This window comes from Somniosus microcephalus, unplaced genomic scaffold, assembly GCF_052327205.1.
Source record: "Somniosus microcephalus isolate GS21.2 unplaced genomic scaffold, FLI_Smic_1.0 unresolved_chr1, whole genome shotgun sequence".
Taxonomy (NCBI): Eukaryota; Metazoa; Chordata; class Chondrichthyes; order Squaliformes; family Somniosidae; genus Somniosus; species Somniosus microcephalus.
The window spans coordinates 67,757,576-67,783,741 of NW_028225179.1; the positions used below are offsets into that span (position 1 = coordinate 67,757,576).

At 50.3% G+C, this 26,166-nt stretch overlaps 1 protein-coding gene across 1 annotated transcript; it reads left to right on the top strand.

Annotated features, from left to right (window-relative positions):
* Positions 1–3,382: 3,382 nt before the first annotated feature.
* LOC147095460 (uncharacterized) lies at positions 3,383–26,166 on the top strand. The gene is made up of 4 exons (XM_085974610.1): positions 3,383–3,721; positions 7,844–7,959; positions 17,279–17,546; positions 23,879–26,166. The coding sequence occupies exons 2-4, from the start codon at positions 7,849–7,851 to the stop codon at positions 26,107–26,109; spliced, it is 2,610 nt and encodes an 869-aa protein (XP_085830736.1). The 5' UTR covers positions 3,383–3,721; positions 7,844–7,848; the 3' UTR covers positions 26,110–26,166.

Below are 26,166 nucleotides of genomic sequence, written 5' to 3' on the forward strand. Positions count from 1 at the left end.
GTCATAGTGTGTTAGATACACTATCCTTTTCCCCCTCTGGGACCGGGTGTCACAGTGCGTTAGGTACACTGTCCTTTCCCCCTCTGGGACCGGGTGTCATAGTGTGTTAGATACACTGTCCTTTCCCCCTCTCGGACCGGGTGTCACAGTGCGTTAGATACACTGTCCTTTCCCCCTCTGGGACCGGGTGTCACAATGTGTTAGATACACTGTCCTTTCCCCCTCTGGGACCGGTATCACAGTGCGTTAGATACACTGTCCTTTCCCCCTCTGGGAGCGGGTGTCACAGTGTGTTCGATACACTGTCCTTTCTCCCTCTGGGACCAGTATCACAGTGCGTTAGATACACTGTCCTTTCCCCCTCTGGGAGCGGGTGTCACAGTGTGTTAGATACACTGTCCTTTCCCCCTCTGGGACCGGGTGTCACAGTGCATTAGATACACTGTCCTTTCCCCCTCTGGGACCGGGTGTCACAGTGTGCTAGATACACTGTCCTTTCCCCCTCTGGGACCGGGTGTCACAGTGCATTAGATACACTGTCCTTTCCCCCTCTGGGACCGGGTGACACAGTGCGTTAGATACACTGTCCTTTCCCGCTCTGGGACCGGGTGTCACAGTGCGTTAGATACACTGTCCTTTCCCCCTCTGGGACCGGGTGTCACAGTGCGTTAGATACACTGTCCTTTCCCCCTCTGGGACCGGGTGTCACAGTGCGTTAGATACACTGTCCTTTCCCCCTCTGGGACCGGGTGTCACACTGCGTTAGATACACTCTTCTTTCCCCCTCTGGGACCGGGTGTCACAGTGCGTTAGATACACTGTCCTTTCCCCCTCTGGGACCGGGTGTCACAGTGCATAAGATACACTGTCCTTTCCCCCTCTGGGACCGGGTGTCACAGTGCGTTAGATACACTGTCCTTTCCCCCTCTGGGACCGGGTGTCACAGTGCCTTAGATACCCTGTCCTTTCCCCCTCTGGGACCGGGTGTCACAGTGTGTTAGATACACTGTCCTTTCCCCCTCTGGGACCGGGTGTCACAGTGCGTTAGATACACTGATCTTTCCGGTCTGGGACCGGGGGTCACAGTGTGTTAGATACACTGTCCTTTCCCCTCTGGGACCGGGTGTCACAGTGCGTTAGATACACTGATCTTTCCGGTCTGGGACCGGGTGTCACAGTGCGTTGGATGCACTGTCCTTTCCCCTCTGGGACCGGGTGTCACAGTGCATTAGGTACACTGTCCTTTCCCCCTCTGGGACCGGGTGTCGCAGTGTGTTAGATACACTGTCCTTTCCCCCTCTGGGACCGGGTGTCACAGTGCGTTGGATACACTGTCCTTTCCCCCTCTGGGACCGGGTATCACAGTGCGTTAGATACACTGTCCTTTCCCACTCTGGGACCGGGTGTCACGGTGCATTAGATACACTGTCCTTTCCCCCTCTGGGACCGGGTGTCATAGTGTGTTAAATACACTGTCCTTTCCCCCTCTGGGACCGGGTGTCATAGTGTGTTAGATACACTATCCTTTTCCCCCTCTGGGACCGGGTGTCACAATGTGTTAGATACACTGTCCTTTCCCCCTCTGGGACCGGTATCACAGTGCGTTAGATACACTGTCCTTTCCCCCTCTGGGAGCGGGTGTCACAGTGTGTTCGATACACTGTCCTTTCCCCCTCTGGGACCAGTATCACAGTGCGTTAGATACACTGTCCTTTCCCCCTCTGGGAGCGGGTGTCACAGTGTGTTAGATACACTGTCCTTTCCCCCTCTGGGACCGGGTGTCATAGTGCATTAGATACACTGTCCTTTCCCCCTCTGGGACCGGGTGTCACAGTGTGCTAGATACACTGTCCTTTCCCCCTCTGGGACCGGGTGTCACAGTGTGTTAGATACACTGTCCTTTCCCCCTCTGGGACCAGGTGTCACGGTGCGTTAGATACACTGTCCTTTCCCCCTCTGGGACCGGGTGTCACAGTGTGTTAGATACACTGTCCTTTCCCCCTCTGGGACCGGGTGTCATAGTGTGTTAGATACACTGTCCTTTCCCCCTCTGGGACCGGGTGTCACAGTGTGTTAGATACACTGTCCTTTCCCCCTCTGGGACCGGGTGTCACAGTGTGTTAGATACACTGTACTTTCCCCCTCTGGGACCGGGTGTCACAGTGCGTTAGATATACTGTCCTTTACCCCTCTGGGACCGGGTGTCACGGTGCGTTAGATACACTGTCCTTTCCCCCTCTGGGACCGGGTGTCACGGTGCGTTAGATACACTATCCTTTCCCCCTCTGGGACCGGGTGTCACAGTGTGTTAGATACACTGTACTTTCCCCCTCTGGGACCGGGTGTCACAATGCGTTAGATACACTGTCCTTTCCCCCTCTGGGACTGGGTGTCACAGTGCGTTAGATGCACTGTCCTTTCCCCCTCTGGGACCGGGCGTCACAGTGTGTTAGATACACTGTCCTTTCCCCCTCTGGGACCGGGTGTCACAGTGCGTTAGGTACACTTTCATTTCCGGTCTGGTAATGCGCGACAATGAATCACAGAATCACAGAATCACAGAATCTACAGTGCAGATAGAGGCCATTTCGGCCCATCGAGCCTGCACCGACACATATCCCACCCTATCCCCATAACCCCATGTATTTAATCCCCTAACACTAAGGGTCAATTTATCATAGCCAAATCAACCTAACCTGCACATCTTTGGACTGTGGGAGGAAACCGGAGCACCCGGAGGAAACCCACGCAAACACGGGGAGAATGTGCAAACTCCACACAGACAGTCGCCCGAGGCCAGATTTGAACCCGGGTCCCTGGCGCTGTGAGGCAACAGTGCTAACCACTATGCCACCGTGCCCCCCTTGAACTGAGCTGTTGAGAGTCTTTTTTTACCTGCTTTATATCCAGCAACTGTTTCCACTCAATAAACATTTAGTATCTGACATGGCAAAACCTGCCTGAATATTAGACGTGTAGCTCACTAGGTCAGTCAGTGCACCACCCGGTCCCACGTTACTGAGCCCTGCACACTCACACAGAGCAGGAAAGGCCCAGGCCCTATGCCCGGCCTGTGCTGACTGAGCTGATGTCACCCAGAGTGGGTCTGAGCCCCACACACCGAGCAGGAAAGGCCCAGGCTCCATCCCCGGCCTGTGCTGACTGAGCTGATGTCACCCAGAGTGGGTCTGAGCCCCACACACCGAGCAGGAAAGGCCCAGGCTCCATCCCTGGCCTGTGCTGAGTGAGCTGATGTCACCCATAGTGGGTCTGAGTCTCACACACACAGAGCCGGAAGGGCCCAATGAATCAATCCACATCGCAGCTTGACAAAAGATTAAATTAACGTGTTTTCTTTTTCCTGCTTGTTTGTGTAGGTGTTAAAGGCTTGAGGCCTTTGTGCAAAGAGCCACAGACACTTACATCACCTGAGGCGGGGAACCCACATTTCCCCCAATTATCACGTCACGTTACGTCACAACCTGTTACGCTGCACGTATGTCACTCTGAGGAGCACTCTGCGATTTGCTGGCCAATCGGATCGCTACAACAGAGCTAGGTAGGCAGCTGAGATAGTCCTGGAAGCTGCAAGGACCTTGGGGCCTCAGGGGAGCTGATCACGAACTACAGGCAAGGCACATTCACTGGATGCCAGTCCTAAAGGAGCCTGAGGGTCTCAGATGAGCAGATCGTGCTCAGGCCTCAGATATCCATGCACAAGGTAGGCCCATTTCTCATTCCTTCAAAATAGATTCGTACATTCTTTTATCGAGGGAGAGCTTTCTACCCATCGGAACCGAGGATGTCAGTGCTGTGGGTTGGTGGGGGGGGGGGCGGGCAGTGGTGGGGGCACGGTGGAGGAAAGAATAGAGCTGTCTCATGGAATAGATACACCGGTCACTCAAGCTCTATAGCCATTCTGTATTCTTACCTTCAAAATGTATTTTCTTTACAAGCCTCCCCGCGTTAAACTACATCTGCCACCTAACTGCCCACCCCGCTCACCTACCTATGTCGTCCTGCAGTCTCTTGTACCCTGAGTCACAACCTGCCCCCTCAATTTGGCGCCATGTGCCAATATTGGGGTAAATAAGAGGTGCCCCAACTCACAGCCCACGTATCGCCACACATCGCCTTTCCACTGGTTGTCAGCCGTGGCTCAGTGGGTAGCACTCTCGTCTCTGAGTCACGAAGGTTGTGGATTCAGGTCGCACTCCAGAGACTTGAGCACAAAAATCTAGGCCAACACTCCCAGTGCAGTGCTGAGGGAGCGCCGCACTGTCGGAGGGTGCCGCCTTTCGGATGAGACATTAAACCGAGGGCCCCGTCTGCTCTCTCAGGTGGACGTAAAATCCCACAACACTATTGGAAGACGAGCGGGTGGAGTTCTCCCCAGTGTCCTGGGGCCAATATTTATCCCACCTAAAGACAGATTATCTGGGCATTATCACATTGCTGTTTGTGGGAGCTTGCTGTGTGCAAATTGGCTGCCTCATTTCCTACATTACAACAGTGACCACACTTCAGAAATACTTCATTGGCTGTGAAGCGCTTCGGGGTGTCCTGAGGTCGTGAAAGGTGCTATAGAAATGCAACTCTATCTTGAGAGAGAACAGGGAACTACAGGCCAGTTAGCCTGACATCAGTCGTTGGGAAAATGCTGGAATCCATTGTTAAGGAAGTGGTCACAGGGCACTTAGAAAATCATAACATGATTAGGCAGAGTCAGCATGGTTTTATGAAAGGAAAATCATGTTTGACAAATTTATTAGAGTTTTTTGAGGATGTAATGAGCAGGGTAGATAAAGGGGAACCAGTGGATGTAGTATATTTGGATTTCCAAAAGGCATTTGATAAGGTACCACATAAAAGGTTATTACACAAGATTAGGGCTCATGGGGTTGGGGGTAATATGGAGAGAGGACTGGTTAACGGACAGAAAGCAGAGAGTAGGGATAAACGGATCTTTTTCAGGTTGGCAGGCTGTAACTAGTGGGGTGCCGCAAGGATCAGTGTCGGGGCCTCAGCTATTTACAATCTATATTAATGACCTAGATGCAGGGACCGAGTGTAATGTATCCAAGTTTGCTGATGACACAAAGCTAGGTGGGACAGTAAGCTGTGAGGAGAACACAAAGAGTCTGCAAAGGGATATAGATAGACTAAGTGAGTGGGCAGTAAGGTCGCAGATGGAGTATAATGTAGGGTAATGTGAGGTTATTCACTTTGGTAGGAAGAATAGAAAAACAGAATTTTTTAAAAAATGGTGACAAACTTTCAAATGTTGGTGTTGAGAGAGATTTGGGTGTCCTCGTGCAAGAAACACAGAAAGCCAGCGTGCAGGTGCAGCAAGCAATAAGGAAGGCAAATGGCATGTTGGCCTTTATTGCAAGGGGGTTGGAGTATAAGAGTAAGGAAGTCTTGCTACAATTGTACAGGGCCTTGGTGAGACCACACCGGGAGTACTGTGCACAGTTTTGGTCTCCTTATCTAAGGAAGGATATACTTGCCTTGGAGGCGGTGCAACGAAGGTTCACTGGATTGATTCCTGGGATGAGAGGGCTGTCCTATGATGAGAGATTGTGTAGAATCACAGAATCACAGAAACCCCACAGTGCAGATAGAGGCCAATTTGGCCCATCGAGCCTGCACCGACACATATCCCACCCGATCCCCGTAACCCCTACACCAACACATATCCCACCCTATCCCTGTAACCCCACGCATTTAATCCCCCTAACACTAAGGGTCAATTTATCATAGCCAATCAACCTAACCCGCACATCTTTGGACTGTGGGAGGAAACCGGAGCACCCGGAGAAAACCCACGCAAACACGGGGAGAATGTGCAAACTCCACACAGACAGTCGCCCGAGGCCGGATTCGAACCCGGGTCTCTGGCGCTGTGAGGCAACAGTGCTAACCACTATGCCACCGTGCTGCCCTTGTATGTGCCTGTACTCTCTGGAGTTTAGAAGAATGAGAGGTGACCTCATTGAAACATACAAGATTCTGAGGGGGATTGACAGGGTAGATGCTGAGAGGTTGTTTCCCCTGGCTGGAGAGTCTAGAACTAGGGGGCATAGTCTCAGGATAAGGGGTCGGTCATTTAAGACCGAGATGAGGAGGAATTTCTTCACTCAGAGGGCTGTGAATGCTGAGTCGTTGAGTATATTCAAGGCTGAGATCGATAGATTTTTGGACTCTAGGGGAATCGAGGGATATGGAGGTCGGGCAGGAAAGTGGAGTTGAGGTCGATGATCAGCCATGATCTTATTGAATGTGGAGCAGGCTCGAGGGGCGGTATGGCCGACTCCTGCTCCTATTTCTTATGTTCTTATGTTCTTTCTTTATTACAAGACGCTTCTCACATTTCCAGACCTTGTATTTATGTCGTGCAACTGTTTCTCTATCCCTGTGCTCTCAAGCCCCCTTAATTCCACGATCTGCTATCATTGCCATATGTCGACAACTTATCCAAGGCTTTTTGAGCATCCCGGTCAACCACATTCACTGCATTTCCCTTTACCTTGTCCTCTCCCTCACTTCTACAGTGACTTTTGTGCGGCCGGTCAGGCAGCATCAGCCCTGAGCTCCTGAATCCCAAAGTGACGCCATCCCAAGGTACAGATTCTGGTGGAGCAGAAATCTGCTCCCATTGTATCCAATTCCAAGGGGTTCTAGTACAGGGAGGAGCACAAACTGGGTTGGGGAGACTTGGTTTAGTTACAAAGTAAAGCTTCCGTCAAACACTCCCAGGGCAGGTACAGTACGGGTTAGATACAGAGTAAAGCTCCCTCTACACTGTCCCATCAAACACACCCAGGGCAGGTACAGCACGGGTTAGATACAGAGTAAAGCTCCCTCTACACTGTCCCATCAAAAACTCCCAGGGCAGGTACAGCACGGGTTAGATACAGAGTAAAGTTCCCTCTACACTGTCCCATCAAACACTCCCAGGGCAGGTACAGCATGGGTTAGATACAGAGTAAAGCTCCCTCTACACTGTCCCATCAAACACTCCCAGGGCAGGTACAGCACGGGTTAGACACAGAGTAAAGCTTCCTCTCCACTGTCCCATCAAACACTCCCAGGGCAGGTACAGCACGGGTTAGATACAGAGTAAAGCTCCCTCTACTCTGTCTCATCAAACACTCCCAGGGCAGGTACAGCATGGGTTAGATACAGAGTAAAGCTCCCGCTACACTGTCCCATCAAACACTCCCAGGGGCAAAAACAGCACCGATTAGATACAGAGTAAAGCTCCCTCTACACTGTCCCATCACACACTCCCAGGGGCTAAAACAGCACTGGTTAGATACAGAGTAAAGCTCCCTCTGCACTTTCCCATCAAACACTCCCAGGGCAGGTGCAGCACGGGTTAGATACAGAGTAAAGCTCCCTCTACGCTGCCTCCTCAAACACTCCCAGGGGCAAAAACAGCACGGGTTAGATACAGAGTAAAGCTCCCTCTACACTGTCCCATCAAACACTCCCAGGGCAGGTACAGCATGGGTTAGATACAGAGTAAAGCTCCCTCTACAGTGTCCCATCAAACACTCCCAGGGCAGGTACAACACGGGTTAGATACAGAGTAAAGCTCCCTCTACACTGTCCCATCAAACACTCCCAGGGGCAAAAACAGCACGGGTTAGATACAGAGTAAAGCTCCCTCTACACTGTCCCGTCAAACACTCCCAGGGCAGGTACAGCACGGGTCAGATACAGAGTAAAGCTCCCTCTACACTGTCCCGTCAAACACTCCCAGGGCAGGTACAGCACGGATTAGATACAGAATATAGGCTGCAGGTTGCTCTCTGATACTCTCTCTTTCACCATGCAGGTACAATGCGACAGGGGTACAGCAAGCCAGATGTGAACAGGCCCCTTCGCAGTCGTTTACCCGCTGTCCCAAAACTCTCTTCTTTGAGGTTACTCTGTTGCAACAATAGTTCCCTGGTAAGTTGCTGCCTTCATTACCTCCTTAACCTAAATGCATTATCCAGAGTGGCTCATTGGATCAATGCTCATCCCGGTGTGGGACTGAGCAACCCCTGCTCCCCACCACCCCCCGAACCGCACACACACAGCAGGAAAAGCCCAGGTTCCATCCCTGGCCCAATGCTGAGTTAAGGAGTTGCCTCAGTGAAAGAGGTACATGTGGAGCCTTGCTACCGTGTGTCGGTATGGGCTTCTAGGCCTTGGTGTCCTGAGGTGGAGCTGGTGCAGCCTGTGGCACCTCTATCAATGCCTGGGCCTGCTATGCCCTTCTGCCCCCTTGGGGCCTTTTCTGCATCCAGAGGAGATGGCAGCAGTGTCCAGGATCACTTCACATTCAGCTCATTCCAGCCAGGCCGCTCGTACTAGAGCCTTACCATGGTAGCACATCTATGGCGCCAATGAGATTAGGAAAGCCCCAGTTTAGGCCTTACTCTACCTGTTGGAGCGGGGACAGTCTGCTCTGCTACCCCAGGCCGATGTGGCAGTAATTGGAGACCTTGAGATTCCCACTTAGGGTTTTAGCAAAGGGATTGCAGCACAGGTTAGATACAGGGTAAAGCTCCCTCTACACTGTCCCTTCAAACACTCCCAGGGCAGGTACAGCACGGGTTAGATACAGAGTAAAGCTCCCTCTACACTGTCCCTTCGGAAGCTGATGAACCAACCGACGACAGGGGGCCAGAATCGCCCCCGCACCAAGAGCAAGACACTCGGGAAAGGCGCTATCCAGAAAGGATCAGGAAGCCTCCCCAAAGACTGAATATATAAATAGACTATTTTCAGCTAATGTTGCATGTTAAAAGTGTTAATTGTGATTAGTTTGATATTTAATTGTTAAATGAGTGTTATGGTACTGTTAATCTAAAAGGGGAGGAATTGTAATGTATATACCTTTAAGGGGGGAACTATCTTTTACAGCTCATGTATACTGCAGTACCGGCAGTGACCACACCTGTATGTAGCACTGAGTAGTAATCTGTACAGATCAGTTCCCGTGTGAGCCACGTTGAGTAAACACCTGTTGTACCGTTCTCCTGCAGTCCGTGTCTTATTATACACAGACACAACAAATCTCTTATGCGGGACCTTATTGAAAGCCTTCTGAATGTCCAAATACACCACATCCACTGGTTCTCCTTTATCTATTCTACCAGTTACATCCTCAAAAAATTCCAGTAGATTAGTCAAGCATGATTTACCTTTTGTAAATCCATGTTGACTTTGTCCGATCCTGTCACTCTTTTCCAAGTGCTCTGCTATTACATCTTTTATAATGGACTCTAGCATTTTCCTTGGGAGCACTGTGAACAGTTCTGGTCTCCATATCATAAAAAGGATATAGAGACACTGGAGAAGGTGCAAAAAAGATTGACTAGGATGATACCAGAATTGAGAGGTTATACCCATCAGGAACGATTGAACAGGCTGGGGCTCTTTCCTCTAGACGAGAGAAGACTGAGGGTGTGGCCTGGTGGAGAGGTTTTTCAGATTATGAAAGGGTTCGATAGGGTAGACGTAGAGAAGATGTTTCCAATTGCGGGAGAGACCAGAACTAAGGGCCATCAATATAAGATAGTCACCAATACATCTAACAGGGATTTCAGAAGAAACTTCTTTACCCAGAGAGTGGTAGGAATGTGGAACTCTTTACCACAGGGAGTGGTTGAGGCAACTAGCATGGATGCATTTAAGGGGAAGCTAGAGAAAGGAATAGAGATATGTTAATGGGGTGAGATGAAAAGGAGTGGGAGGGGGCTCATGTGGAGCATAAACACCGGCATAGACCTTTTGGGTCAAAGGGCCTGTCTCTGTGCTGTAAATACTGTGCAAGTGCTTCCTAACGTCTCACCTGAATGTCCTCGCTGTGACTTTAAGCTTAAGTCCTCTTGTCATAGATTCCCCTACCAGCGAAAAATGTTTCTATCTACCTTATCAATTCCTTTCAAAATCCTAAAAACCTCAAGCAAATCACCCCTTAACCTTCTATATTCCAGAGAATACAAGGCTAGTTGATGTAACCTGGCCTCATAATTTAATCCTTGGAGCCATGGTAAAATTTTGGTGAATCTGCACTACACTTCATTCAAGGCCATTATATCCTTTCTATGGTGCGATGATCAGAACTGTACACAATACTCTAGACGTGGTTTAACCAGGGCTTTGTACAGCTGTAGCAAAACTTCCTTCCATTCATGTTCTAGTCCTCTAACTAGTTATAAAGGCTAACATTCCAGTAGCCTTTTTGATAATTTTTTGTACCTGATCCTTACATTTTAGTGATCTGTGTACCTGGGGCACCTAAATGCCTTTGGAACTTCCACTGTTCCAAGCTTTTCACCTTTTAAAAAAGTACTCGGATCCATCCTTTCTTGGTCCAAAATTGATGACCTCACACTTACCTGCGTTGAACTCCATTTGCCACAGTTTTGCCCACTCACTTAATCTATCAAAGTCTCTTTTTGTAATCTTTATGTCATTGGCAAACTTGGATATATGGCTCTCTATTGTGTTACCCCAGCTTCTCCAGTCTATCCACATAACTGAAGTCCCTTATCCCTGGAACCATTCTTGTGAATATTTTCATGCACCCTCTCTAAGGCCTTCACATCCCTCCTAAAGTGCAGCGCCCAGAATTGGACACAGTACTCCGGTTGGGGCCGAACCAGTGTTTTATACAGGTTCATCATAATTTCCACGCTTTTCTACTCTATACCTTGACTCATGAAGCCCAGGATCCCGTAAGCTTTTTTAACTGCTTTCTCAACCTGTCCTGCCACCTTCAATGATTTGTGCACATATACTTCCAGGTCTCTCTGTTCATGCACCCCCTTTAGGATTGTACCCATTAGTTTATATTTCCTCTCTTCATTCTTTCTACCAAAATGCATCACTTTGCTCTTTTCTGCGTTAAATTTAATCTGCCACATCTCCACCCATTCCACCAGCCTGTCTATGTCCTCTTGAAGTCTATCACTCTTCTCCTCACTGTTCACTGTACTTCCAAGTTTTGTGTCATCTGTAAATTTTGAAATTGTGCCCTGTACACCCTGTAACATTTGCATATTGAATTATCATTGGCCCGCAGGCATCTGTAAGGAATACCTATTATATTCACATGTGATCACATGCTGAGTTGTCATTGGCCTGCAGGCATCTGTAAGGACTACTATTGTTTTGAAGACCCAGGCTAGGGGTCCTAACTCCATCTTGTCCCCACTGTGCTGCTACAAGTAAGATCAGACCTAATGCTTAAATAAAGAGTTAAACTGTAACACTCCATTGTCCCGCTGTTGTGTATGTAATATGTGTGCTACTTTGAACCTATGGACAGGACTGCACTACTTGTAGGGCGTAGTGATACGCAGTACCACTCCTGGCCATAGGGGTATAAATAGTACTGTGGGTACTGATCTCCCCTCAGTTCCCGCCTGTGGGCATGAAGTAAAGACCTACGTATAGTCCCTACCTCCAACCAGTAAAGACCTGTTTGAGTTATACGTTTAAGTCTTTGTGTTAATTGTTCAATACAATACACATACTTAACACTGGCGACGAGTCAGGTTCTTACCCTGCGGCAGTTGAAGAGAGGTTTCAAACATCACCACCCCACTAGAAGCGACAGGCTTTAGGACTCTGAAGCCTCCATCAGCGACTGAGCACTGGAGTGCAGCAGCCGTCCTGACAGCTTCCAGCGACTGACAGAAGTCTTTCTGCAGTTTCCTTGTTCAACCTAGGTGGTGGGGTAAGCCGTGCAGCGTTGGCTGCAAAGACAGGGCTGGGGAAGTTGGAGAAGATAAGGGCGATCGCAATCCCTGATAAGAGCCACGGTGAAACGCGCGAGCGGGTAAGCCAGAGCCCGGGAGGGAGCGAGCAAGAGCCGCGCGAGCGGGTGAGCCAGAGGCCAGGAGCCGCTTCAAGTGCGAGGCGCAGCGCGGGCCAGCGATCGGGATCAAAGATAAGGGCCGCACTCGGACTGAAAGGCGCGGCGGCTGCAGAAGCTCAAGGTGCGAGAGCCGCGGTGCACAGCGCGGGCTATCGATCGCGGCGAAGATAAGGGCCGCACTCGGGGGCTGAAGGGAGACGGCGTCGGGGGACGGGTGAAGACCGCCAAGCGCGGGAAAACCGCCATTTTGTGGGCGGAGGACGACGGCAAGAGCGGGAAACCGCCATCTTTGATAACAAGTAAACAAAATAAAATCTGAGAAATTGCAAATCTACAATGCCTAAACACGGGAATATTAGCACCTTTGATAGTGACCTTGAAGATTGGGCCATATATGTTGAAAGAGTAAAAAATTATTGTAAGGCCAATAAAATTCGTGACCAAGATAAAGCTCTAACATTATTAAATTTAATGGGTGCGAAGACATACGGGCAATTGAAACACCTGTTATCACCAGATGAACCGGCGGATAAGACGTTCGATGAGATTGTTACTGTCCTGAAAGATCATCTAAACCCCACGCCGCTGATGCTAGCGGAACGATTTAAATTTTACGACAGAAGGCAGCTACAGCATGAAAGCAATGCTGAATATTTGCTGGAATTGCGTAAATTAGCGAAATATTGCCAGTTTGGAACGGGACTGACAGATGCACTACGAGACAAATTTGTGTGTGGTTTATTTAAACAGGATACACAAAAGTGACTGCTCGAGGAGAATGAGCTGACGCTTGAGAAGGCGGTCACTATGGCAGCAGCACACGAAGCCGCAGCGAGAGGCACGGCAGTAATGCAGCTACGGTCACCGGAGCTCAGTGCACACAAATTGGGTGTGAGTTCTGGCAAATGTTATCGTTGTGGAAAGACAATGCATGATCAGAACCAGTGTTGGTTTAAAAACCAAGAATGTAGAACTTGTGGTAGGCTTGGACATATAGCTAGAGTATGCAGGTCAGGGAAGAAGACCAGCAACAAGAAGTCACCGCAAGGAAAATACGCAAAGGTACACAAGGTGACCGAACAGGAGTCCGATTCAGACGCTAGCAGTAATGAACTGGCTAGCTTAAGCTGTAATGAACTGGCTAGCTTAAGAGTACTCAACGCTGGTAAGGGTGCAGACCTCCAGACAATTTGGGTCACTCTTCAGATAGAAGGAGTCCAAGTAAAACTGGAATTGGACACTGGATCGGCATTAACGGTCATAAATAAGAAAGATTACGGAAAGTTATTCCAACATATTCCCCTACAGGATACGGGGAATATATTGAAAACATACTCGGGGCAAAGAGTGTACCCCATCGGGAAAATAGAGGTTGCAGTGGTCCACAAGGGCGAAGACAGTCAAATAATGGACTTATATGTGATATCTGAAGGAGGTCCTCCACTACTAGGACGGGAGTGGATTAAGAAAATGAATATGGACTGGCATTTCCTACAAACAATAACGAGTGAGAACTCGGTGAAGATAGTCGGCCCAGATTCTGGAACGGATGATGGTAAGCCCAACTCAGGTGCAAAAGACAAAGTTTCAGCACAGAATTCCACTGAGCAACAACAACATAGTTTAACTGTGGACTCTGAGTCTGGCAAGTCTACTGATGTGCCCATTTCTGAGGGACACCGGGCTCGAACTCAACTCCATTTCAAACTACAACAGCAATTAGAACAAATGCTTCGCCGTTTTGAGCAAGAGTTGAATGCAACGAAAGAGTTCTTTGATATAGAGTTGGAGAATCTGGAAAGACAACAGAAGCAGCTGATGGAGAAAATGGAGCAGGAGCACACAAAACGTCTGATGTCAGAGGAGTTAACGGTCAGCCAACTCCTGCATATGCTGAAGGACAGGACTCTGAAATGGGAAAAACTTGAACACGAACTTCAATATTCAAACGAAAGGGGTTCGGAGCTCTCAAAGGTTATTGGAAGAGCTGAGGTGGCAACACAGACTGAGATGACTGCAACAGAGCAGCCCTTGGATGCCAAAAGTACGCTGACTCACGTCAACGTAGAACAACAGACCGCTGAAACAGCTGCTCCGGTAGAGGGATTGAATAGTCTGATCAATCAATCTCCAAAAGAAGTTGAAGTAGTAAAATCTCAAATGAGGTCATTAGTAAACGACTTGCTGAAAGCCCAGAAAAAGCTGGATGAAGAGGTACGCATGAAGAAGTCTCTTCAGGAAAGATGTCTGGACTTGGAACAAAAGCTGGCTAACGCCCAGCTGGGTATGGAGGAAATAGAAGACCCTCTCGCTGGCCTAGATCAGGACGACACCGAATATTACTATGTCCTGTCCTGCCCAACTTGTAACTTCGACTCCCACCATACAGAAATCATGGAGGAGCACCGAAAGTCTACGGAACATCGGGAGAAGGTGGCTCTACTACGGAAAAAGGAGGAAGAGAAGGAGGAACTGCGCATGCAGCTGGCAGCTGACAGTGGAACCCAGAGAGTCTCCAAAAAGCAGAAAAGGAAAAGTCAAAACAGAAGATGACCCATCTGAACCATTATTACCTCTACCAGATCACACACGTGGTCCCTCCGAACGGAGCCAATTCAGTTCGGAAGTTCAAACTGTTAAATCCATGGAAGGACTATTGAATGAGTCACTCCAGCAACGTGAACCGACTACACCACAGAGATTGAATCTGTGAACTGTTTTCCGCAGAGACTGAATCTGTGATCTGTTTTGACATGAAGTTATCTATGTATCTATGTTATTCTGTTATGTAAACCTGAAGTTATATATGTATATATGTTATTACGTTATGTTAAATGGGGAGATGACTGTAAAGCTAGGAAGGGAGGAATGTTGTGTATGTAATATGTGTGCTACTTTGAACCTATGGACAGGACTGCACTACTTGTAGGGCGTAGTGATACGCAGTACCACTCCTGGCCATAGGGGTATAAATAGTACTGTGGGTACTGATCTCCCCTCAGTTCCCGCCTGTGGGCATGAAGTAAAGACCTACGTATAGTCCCTACCTCCAACCAGTAAAGACCTGTTTGAGTTATACGTTTAAGTCTTTGTGTTAATTGTTCAATACAATACACATACTTAACACCCGCAAGTTATTATTTTTGTACAAAGTGTGCAAAACAAGACACACCCACATCCAAGACATTAATATATATCAAGAAAAGCAACGGTTCCAGAACCGACCCCTGGGGAACACCACTGTATACCTTCCTCCAGTCCGAAAAACAACCGTTCACCACTACTCTCTGTTTCCTGTCACTTAGCCAATTTCGTATCCATGCTGCCACTGTCCCTTTTATTCCATGGGCTTCAACTTTGCTGGCAAGCCTCTAATGTGGCACATTGTCAAACGCCTTTTGGAAATCCATGTACACTACGTCAACCGCATTGCCTTCATCAACCGTCTCTGTTACCTCATCAAAAGACTCGATCAAGTTGGTTAAACACGATTTGCCTTTAATTATCCCTACTCTCTGTCTTCCTCTGCCTAACCAATCTCCCAACCAGGTCAATACTTTGCCTTCAATTCCATGATCTTTAATTTTAGCTCTCTCTCGTGGAACCTAATCGAATGCCTTCTGGAAGTCCATTCAAACTACATCCATGGACATTCCCTTGTCTACTACTTTATTTACTTCCTCAAAAGATTCAATTAGGAGTGTTAAACATGACCTACCCTTTACAAATCCATGTTGGCTCTCTCTAACCAGCTGAAGTTTCTCAAAGTGTTCAGTCACTCTGTCCGTAATTATAGATTCCAATAACTTCCCCGCAACAGATGTTAGACGAACAGATTTGTAATTTCCTGGTTTTTCTCTCTCTCTCACCTTTCTTAAATAATGGGAGTTACATTTGCAATTTACAATCTAAAGGGACAATTCCTGAATCGAGAGTGCTTTGGAAGATATGGCTAAAGCATCTGCAATTTTCTCACTTACTTTCTTTAAAAGCTTGTGGTGGAAACTATTTGGTCCTGAGGATTTGTCAGTCCTTAGTGTCTATTTTTTCTAATACTGTATTCTTGCTTATGTTAACTTTAGTGAGTTCCTGTACTTGATTCATTATTAGATTGACTGGAATGTCAGGTATATTATCTTCTTCCACTACTGTGAAGACTGACAAAAAGTATTATCTTAAGTAATATACTGATTATACAGAGTAAAGCTTCCTCTACACACTGTCCCATCAAACACTCCCAGGGCAGGTACAGCACAGGTTAGATACAGGGTAAAGCTCCCTCTACACTGTCCCATCAAACACTCCCAGGGCAGGCACAGCATGGGTTAGATACAGAGTAAAGCTCCCTCTACACTGTCCCATCAAACACTCACAGGGCAGGTACAGCACGGGTTAGATACAGAGTAAAGCTCCCTCTACACTGTCCCATCAAACACTCCCAGGGCAAGTACAGCACGGGTTAGATACAGAGTAAAGCTCCCTCTACACTGTCCCCATCAAACACTCCCAGGGCAGGTATAGCACAGGTTAGATACAGAGTAAAGTTCCCTCTACACTGTCCCATCAAACACTCCCAGGGCAGGTATAGCACAGGTTAGATACAGAGTAAAGTTCCCTCGACACTGTCCCATCAAACACTCCCAGGGCAGGTACAGCACAGGTTAGATACAGAGTAAAGCTCCCTCTACACTGTCCCATCAAACACTCCCAGGGCAGGTATAGCACAGGTTAGATACAGAGTAAAGTTCCCTCTACACTGTCCCATCAAACACTCCCAGGGCAGGTACAGCACAGGTTAGATACAGAGTAAAGCTCCCTCTACACTGTCCCATCAAACACTCCCAGGGCAGGTACAGCACGGGTTAGATACAGAGTAAAGCTCCCTCTACACTGTCCCATCTAACACTCCCTGGGCAGGTACAGCCCAGGTTAGATACAGAGTAAAGTTCCCTCTACACTGTCCCATCTAACACTCCCAGGGCAGGTACAGCCCAGGTTAGATACAGAGTAAAGTTCCCTCTACACTGTCCCATCTAACACTCCCAGGGCAGGTACAGCACGGGTTAGATACAGAGTAAAGCTCCCTCTACACTGTCCCATCTAACACTCCCAGGGCAGGTACAGCCCAGGTTAGATACAGAGTAAAGCTCCCTCTACACTGTCCCATCTAACACTCCTGGGGCAGGTACAGCACGGGTTAGATACAGAGTAAAGTTCCCTCTACACTGTCCCATCTAACACTCCCAGGGCAGGTACAGCACGGGTTAGATACAGAGTAAAGCTCCCTCTACACTGTCCCATCAAACACTTGTAGGCAATGTATGCTTTGCTCTGATTATTGCCGGTTGATGTTGATATTTGAACCCGTGTGCCCTCCTTTGTTCGTCCTGCCAGGAGTCTGATGAAATCACGGAGAGTGATTCCCAGTTCTACGCGGTCGGCTGCAATCTCGAGATGCCCTTTTCCGAGGAGTGGGCCAACTATGGGCTGCTGGAGTACTACTCCTTGGCCATCAATGAGCTGAAGGACCCCAACTCCGTCTCCACTCAACCTATCCCCTGCCCCTTCGAAGACAAGGCCCAAGCTGCCCGCCCTGTCTCCACTCACGTGGCCTCACACCCGACGCTGAACCTCAGACCTGAGCAGGAGAGCATCTTGGACGGTACTGAGGGGGTGGGGGAGGGGAGATAGCCACCATAACCGCATTCCCATTGCCGGTTTCCAACCACAAAGGGGTGGGAGCGAGGTTTAGGCTATCGCAAAGTTACTGCCCTCAGTGTTGCACTCAACTTGTAGCGAAGCTTGGTTAGACCACACTTGGAGCACTGTGCACAGTTCTGGTCTCCATACCTTGGTTAGACCACACTTGGAGCACTGTGCACAGTTCTGGTCTCCATACCTTGGTTAGACCACACTTGGAGCACTGTGCACAGTTCTGGTCTCCAAATACCTTGGTTAGACCACACTTGGAGCACTGTGCACAGTTCTGGTCTCCAAATACCTTGGTTAGACCACACTTGGAGCACTGTGCACAGTCTGGTCTCTATATGCTTCAGTTAGACCACACTTGCAGCACTGTGCACAGTTCTGGTCTCCATACCTTGGTTAGATCACACTTGGAGCACTGTGCACAGTTCTGGTCTCCAAATACCTTGGTTAGACCACACTTGGAGCACTGTGCACAGTTCTGGTCTCCATATACCTTGGTTAGACCACACTTGGAGCACCGTGCACAGTTCTGATCTCCATATACCTTGGTTAGACCACACTTGTAGCACTGTGAACAGTTCTGGTCTCCATATAACTTGGTTAGACCGCACTTGGAGCACTGTCCACAGCTCTGGTCTCCATATACATAAGAACATAAGAAATAGGAGCCGGAGTAGGCCATTTGGCCCTTCGAGCCTGTTCTGCCATTCAGTAAGATCATGACTGATCGTCTACCTCATCTCCATTTTCCTGAAGTATCTTGGTTAGACCACACTTGGAGCACTGTGCACAGTTTTGGTCTCCATATACCTTGGTGAGACCACACTTGAAGCACTGTGCACAGTTCTGGTCTCCATATACCATATCCACATTACATACTGGAATTTTTTGAGGATGTAACTAGTAAAATAGATAAGGGAGAACCAGTGGATGTGGTGTATTTGGACTTTCAGAAGGCTTTCGATAAGGTCCCACATAAGAGATTAGCGTGTAAAGTTAAGGCACATGGGATTGGGGGCAAGGTATTGACTTGGATAGAGAACTGGTTGGCGGATAGAAAGCAAAGAGTTGGAATAAACGGGTCGTCTTCCGAGTGGCAGGCAGTGACTAGTGGGGTACCGCAGGGATCGGTGCTTGGACCCCAGCTGTTCACAATATATATTAATGATCTGGACGAGGGAATTGGATGTAATATCTCCAAATTTGCAGACGACACAAAGTTGGGTGGGTGTGTGTGCTGCGAGGAGGATGCCGAGAAACTCCAGGATGATTTGGACAGGTTGGGTGACTGGGCAAATGGCCTACTCCGACTGGGCAGAAGCATGGCAGATGCAATATAACGTGGATAAATGGTGTCAAAAACAGGAAGGCAGATTATTATCTGAATGGCAATAGATTGGGAGAAGGGGAAGTGCAATGAGACCTGGGTGTCCTTGTGCACCAGTCGCTGAAGGTAAGCATGCAGATGCAGCAGGCGGTTAAGAAGGCAAATGGTATGTTGGCCTTCATAGCGAGAGGGTTTGAGTACAAGAACAAGGATGTCTTGCGGCAGTTGTACAGGGCCTTGGTGAGACCACATCTTGAGTATTGTGTGCAGTTTTGGTCAAATTATGTGAGGAAGGATGTTCTTGCCATGGAGGGAGTGCAGCGAAGATTCACCAGGCTGATACCTGGGATGGCAGGAATGACGTATGAGGAGAGATTGGGTCGATTGGGCTTGTACTCGCTGGAGTTTAGAAGAATGAGAGGGGATCTCATTGAAACTTATAAAATTCTGGCAGGACTGGACAGACTAGATGCAGGGAGGATGTTCCCGATGGTCGGGGAATCCAGAACCAGGGGTCACAGTCTAAGGATAAGGGGTAGGCCTTTTAGGACAGAAATGAGGAGGAATTTCTTCAGCCAGAGAGTGGTGATCCTGTGGAATTCTCTACCACAGAAGGCAGTAGAGGCCAATTCATTAAATATATTCAAGAAGGAGTTGGATATATTTCTTAAGGCTAAAGGGATCAAGGGGTATGGGGAGAAAGCAGGGGCCGGGTACTGAACTTGGATGATCAGCCATGATCGCATTGAATGGCGGAGCAGGCTAGAAGGGCCGAATGGCCTACTCCTGCTCCTATCTTCTATGTTTCTATGTGAGACCACACTTGGAGCACTGTGCACAGTTCTGGTCTCCATATACCTTGGTTAGACCACACTTGGGGCACTGTGCACAGTTCTGGTCTCCATATACCTTGGTTAGACCACACTTGGAGCACTGTGCACAGTTCTGGTCTCCATATACCTTGGTTAGACCATACTTGGAGCACTGTGCACAGTTCTGGTCTCCATATACCTTGGTTAGACCACACTTGGAGCACTGTGCACAGTTCTGGTCTCCATATACCTTGGTTAGACCACACTTGGAGCACTGCTCCATATAGACTTGGAGCATTGTGCACAACTCTGGTCTTCATATTTTAAAAGGAATACAGGAGCCCTAGAGAAGGCACAAAACATTTTTACAAGGTTGATACCAGAACTGAGAGGTTATAACTATCAGGAAAGACTGAACAGGCTGGGGCTGTTTTCTCTAGAAAAAAGGATTAGAGGTGACTTAATAGAGGTCTTTAAGAATATGAAGGGGTTCGATAGGGTAGACGTAGATAAGTTGTTTCCACTTGTGGAGGAGACCAGAACTAGAGGTCATCAATATAAGACAGTCATTAATAAATCCAACAGGGAATTCAGGAGAAACTTCTTTACCCAGAGAGTGGTGAGAATGTGGAACTCGCTACCACAGGGAGTGGTTGAGATGCAAAGCATAGATACATTAAAGGGGAGCTGGAACACACAAGGGAAAAGCAATAGAGGGATATGCTGATAGGATTAGACGAAGAGGGGTGGGAGAAGGCTCGTGTGGAGCATAAACCCAATGGCGGGGGAGTCCAGAACCAGGGGTCACAGTCTAATGATAAGGGGTAGGCCATTTAGGACTGAGATGAGGAGGAATTTCTTCACCCAGAGAGTGGTGAACCTGTGGAATTCTCTACCACAGAAGGCAGTTGAGGCCAATTCATTAAATATATTCAAGAAGGAGTTGGATATATTTCTTAAGGCTAAAGGGATCAAGGGATACGGGGAGAAAGCAGGGACAGGGTACTGAAATTGGATGATCAGCCATGATCTCATTGAATGGCGGAGCAGGCTCGAGGGGCCGAATGGCCTACTCCTGCTCCTATCTTCTATGTTTCTATGTAAACACCAGCATGGACCTGTTGGGCCGAATGGCCTGTTTCTGTGCTGTAAATTCTATGTAATTCTATGTAAGTGACCCACACAAAGGCTTATGTTTATTTTCCCAAAGTTAAGATGGCAGGAGCCTCTCTTTTGAAACCTCCTGCAGTATGCTGGGAACACGACTACAAGAGAAGTGAATAGAAAGACTCCCATTTCTGCAGCGCCTTTTATGATCGCAGGACGTCCCAAAGCGCTTTACAGCCAATGAAGTACTTTTTTTGAAGCGTAGTCACTGTTTTAATGTGGGAAATACGGCATCCAAATTGTGCACAGCAAGATCCCACAAACAGCAACGTGATAATGACCAGAAAACCTGTTTATTAGTGACGTTGGTTGAGAGATAAATATTGGGCCCCGGAACAATGGGAAGAACTCTCTCCCTGCTCTTCTTCCAATAATGCTGTGGGATTTTACGTCCACCCGAGAGGGCAGACGAGGCTCTCTGGTTCAATGTCTCATCCGAAAGGCGGCACCTCCGACAGTGCAGCGCTCCCTCAGTACTGCCCCTCCGTCAGTCGAGATCTCCCTCAGTACTGCCCCTCCGACAGTGCGGCTCTCCCTCGGTACTGCCCCTCCGACAGTGCAGCACTCCCTCAGTACTGCCCCTCCGACAGTGCAGCGCTCCCTCAGTACTGACCCTCCGACAGTGCAGCACTCCCTCAGTACTGCCCCTCCGACAGTGCAGCACTCCCTCAGTACTGCCCCTCCGACAGTGCAGCGCTCCCTCAGTACTGACCCTCCGACAGTGCAGCGCTCCCTCAGTACTGACCCTCCGACAGTGCAGCGCTCCCTCAGTACTGCCCCTCCGACAGTGCAGCACTCCCTCAGTACTGCCCCTCCGACAGTGCAGCACTCCCTCAGTACAGCCCCTCCGACAGTGCAGCGTTCCCTCAGTAATGCCTCTTCCACAGTGCAGCGCTCCCTCAGAACTGACACCCTCACAGTGCAGTGCTCCCTCAGTACTGACCCTCCGACAGTGCAGCACTCCCTCAGTACTGCCCCTCCGACAGTGCAGCGCTTCCTCAGTACTGCCCCTCTGACAGTGCAGCACTCCCTCAGTACTGCCCCTCCGACAGTGCAGCGCTCCCTCATTACTGCCCCTCCATCAGTGTAATGTTCCCTCCGTACTGCCCCTCTGACAGTGCAGCGCTCCCTCAGTACTGCCCCTCTGACAATGCAGCACTCCCTCAGTATTGCCCCTCCGACATAAATGTATGCAGAGTGCTCCAAGTGTGGTCTTACCAAGCTTTATGGGGCTCGACTCTCTGGAGAAGTCCAGCTGGTCTTGGAACTCGTCTTTGCCCCTGTGGGAACAGGGGAGGTGACCAAAGTGGACCCAAAGGGAAGCGTTCATGTTCGCTGGAGGGTTGGCAAGTCTGCGAGAATTTTTTGCAGCAACAAACCATTTAAGATACCAGGTCTAAAAGCGTTAAATTATGAGGACAGGTTGCATCGACCAGGCTTGTATTTTCCAGGGTATAGAAGAATATGGAAGGTTTGGAGTGTCCAAAATCATGAACGGTTTTGATAGCGTAAATAAGGAGAAACGGTTTCCAGTGACAGAAGGGTCAGTAACCAGAGGACTCAGATTTACCATTTTTTTTTATGCAGCGAGTTGTTGTGATCTGGAATGCGCTGCCTGAAAGGGCGGTGGAAGCAGATTCAATAGTAACTTTCAAAAGGGAATTGGATAAATACTTGCAGGGAAGAGGGATTTGGGACGAATTGGACAGCTCTACCAAAGAGCTGGCACAGGCTGAGTGGCATCCTTCTGTGCTGTATCATTCTAAGGATCTAAGATGATTAAAGGATTCGATAGGGTAGATAGAAATTTCCTCTGGTCGGGGAAGTCCAGGACCAAGGGGGGGCATGACCTTAAAATTAGAGCCAGGCCGTTCAGGGGTGATGTCAGGAAACACTTCTTCACACAAAGTCTGGTGTAAATCTGGAACTCTCTCCCCCCAAAAAAGCTGTGGAGGCCGGGGAGGTCAATTGAAAATTTCAAAACTGAGATGGATAGGGTTTTGTTGGGTAAGGGTATTAAGGGTTATGGAACCAAGGCGGGTAGATGAAGCTAAGATACAGATCAGCCGTGATCCGGTTGGGTGACGGAACAGGCTCGAGGGGCTGAATGGCCTCCTCCTGTTCCTATGTCTTCCCGAATGCAAGGATTGAATTACGGTCTGCACTGCTTGGGTGGTAATGTGTTGGAGCGGGTCGAATGCCCGTTATACAATCCGACAATTGTAATCGATGGAATGACAAGAGGGCGGGTTCTGTAACTGGTTCATTTAAGGAAGGAAACCTGCCATTCTTACCTTGTCTGGGCCTACATGTGACTCCAGTCCCAAGCCAACGTGGTTGACCCGTAGCTAGTCATATCGATTTATGGATGGGAAATAAATGCCTGCCTTGTCAATGATGCCCACATTCCGAGAATGAATTTTTGAAAAAAATGCACTGCATCAGAAAAACACCCAGATGGTTGAATACTTATCCCAAGGAGTTAGAAGAGACTAAGAGGAATTGGATCGGGGAAAATGTTGAGGCAGATAATATCAAATGGGTCAAGAGCCAAATTAGATAGCTTTGTGGAGAGAGAACAGGTTCATTGAGAGGGGAGAAGGTGGGTGGGTGGGGTTGAGGAATATAGGGAGATGGTGAGTAGGTGGGATTGAGGGATACGGGGAGAAGGTGAGTTGGTGGGATTGGGAGATCTGTTGAGGTCGGTAGGTAGGGTTGGGAGATCTGGTGAGAAGGTGGGATTGAAGGATATGGAGAGAAGGTGGGATGAGGGGTATGGAGAGGTGGGATTGAGGGATATGGTGGGTAGGTATATGGGGAGAAGAATGTGGGCAGGTGGGAGCAGGTAAAAATGTGGGGTTGAGATATTTAGGGAGCAGATGGGGGGAACGTTATTAGGCCAGAGAGGTCGAAATCTATCAGAAGTAGTGGTGCATTGATCCTAATGACGCTCCCTGATCCTATCTCTCTTGGTCCTAGGTCTGGAGTCAAAGGCATTGGATGTTGCCCTTTCGGAACCTGCGCCAAAGGAGGTGACGGCTCGGAGCCCAACCAACGAGAGCAGGACGCCAGAGGAACTGTCTTCGTCCCGTCTCCAACCAGCATCGAAGGTTTTCCCCAGCATAGCTAGCCCGACCCGGGCCGCCCCCAGCAGGACTGTGGTGCCTTCTGCCCTGCTCGTCGGTATGATGCCGAGACCCCCCTTGAGATATCCGTCAGTGAAGACCACCATCGTGGAGCTGCAGTCCACCTACCCGGAATTGATCACCTTCAGACTGACGCTGACCACAGTGTGCCAGGAGAACCTCTCCCTGCAGAGGACATGCTTCGCCACGCACGTGTCCAGCGCCAAACCAGCAGCCAGGACCTTACCGAGCCTGGGAGCCACTCGAGAGACCAGGTCCCCCCTGGCACCGGACAGCACGGGCCCTGGACTAACGGAACGGCTGATGGCCCAGGAGACCAAAGTCCTGGGGCGGGCACTGGGGGAGATGCTACCAATGGCAGGGGAGGAGACTTGGGCCAAGGGGGCCTCAGTTGGCACCATCGACATCCCGGTGCCTCCAGCGACCCCAGTTGCTACCAGCCTCGCCCCCGCGGCCACAGTGGCCGGCACAGCCGCCGACGGGACCCCACAGGCCCCCAGGGAGAGACCCACCTCGGCGGGGCCGGGCTCTGATCCCTCCTCTGTGGGTTTGGCGCGGGTGGTCCCGGGCTCGGCCGGGGGGTCCACCTCGGCCGGAGGTTCCCCCGATCCAGAGGCGGCCCCGGAGGTGGGGGGTGGGGACCCCCGGGTCGCCAGCAGGGCCCCAGAGTCGTCCGGGACCGCCACCACCACCACCTCCTCATCCTCCTCCAGCCAGAGCACCAGCACGACCTCAGAGGCCAGCGGCCCGCCTCCCTCCGTCTCCCCCCGACTGGGGGTCTCCTCCGCCCCGGGGTCCCGGCATACTTCCAGCAGCACCCGCAGCACCCCCCTGGAAAATCCCAGCAGCCCTCTGGAAAATCCCAGCAGCCCCGTGGCAAATCCCAGCAGCCCCGTGGCAAATCCCAGCAGCCCCATGGCAAATCCCAGCAGCCCTGAGGCAAATCCCAGTAGCCCCCTAGCAAATCCCAGCAGCCCCCTAGCAATGCCCAGAAGCTCAGCAACGGCTAACAGTCCCCAGGCAAATCCCAGCAGCAGCCCCTTGACAAATCCCAGCAGCCCCCGAGCAAATCCCAGCAGCCCCCTAGCAATGCCCAGAAGCTTAGCAATGGTTAACAGTCCCCAGGCAAATCCCAGCAGCAGCCCCTTGGCAAATCCCAGCAGCAGCAGCACCCCCTTGGCGAATCCCAGCAACAGCGGTGGCAGCTCCAGCCTGCTATTGGCAGAGGAGCAAGGGGAAGGGGGCGGGGCGGGGCTCGACCCGACGGTGGTGGGCGTCGCCGTGGACACCGTCTCCAGGGCGACCAGCTCTAGCCCCTCCTCCTCTTCCTCCGGCAGCAGCAACAGCGCCGCCAAAATGGCGGCCGTCCCCATGGCGACGGCAGCGGCCTACCCCGAATCTCGGCCGCCGCAGAGCCTGCGCTCGCCCTCGCCGCAGGAAGAAGAAGTAAGCAGCAGCTGCAGCAGCGAGGAGCCGCAGATCTCCTCGCTGGTCTCGGGCGCCGACACAATGCGAGGGCAAAGCAGCAGCAGCAGCTTCTCCTCGGAGCAGGAGGAGGGAGTCACGATCGGCCGAGGCTCCTGCCAGGCCTGGTCGTCGGGCGGGCTTCCTCCGGCCTCGGCTCTGCTGCTGCTCCGGGAGCACGGCGGCGATGAAGCTCTCAGCTGCACAAACACGTCGCTCTGGGTCTGGGAGCATTTCCAGGCGCTGGCGGCCGCCTCCCGCCGCCGCACCGCCAGCACCAGCAGCCGGCCGCTGCACAACGCCGCCGGGGACGCAGGTAAGAACCGCTCGGCCGCGGTCCCTCCTCCGCCGCCACATCTTCGCTTCCGGCTGCAGCCCGAGGAGCAGGCACTGATCGAGCTGCTCTCCACCCCCTCCCCCTGCTGCTCCTCCTCCGACGCCGCCCTGCCCGACAGCCGCCTGATCTGGGTGCCCGCCTCCGACCGCGAGTACTGGGCCGCATTCTACTTCGGCGGTGGGGTGGAGGCGGCCCGCCGGCTGCTGCTGGGCCGGCGCTGGCGGGGAGAGAGGAGGAGGAGACGGCGGCACAAGGAGGGCTGAGGGAGAAAGAGAGAAAGACAAAGAGAGAGAGATTTAATCACAATCCGCAATTAAAAA

Excerpts from the sequence above, each read along its gene's own strand:
- LOC147095460 (XM_085974610.1), top strand. The coding sequence starts at position 7,849 with ATGCGACAGGGGTACAGCAAGCCAGATGTGAACAGGCCCCTTCGCAGT. Across the intron at positions 7,960-17,278 it reads GTTGCAACAATAGTTCCCTG|GAGTCTGATGAAATCACGGA; the intron begins GTAAGTTGCTGC and ends TCGTCCTGCCAG. Across the intron at positions 17,547-23,878 it reads GCAGGAGAGCATCTTGGACG|GTCTGGAGTCAAAGGCATTG; the intron begins GTACTGAGGGGG and ends TCTTGGTCCTAG.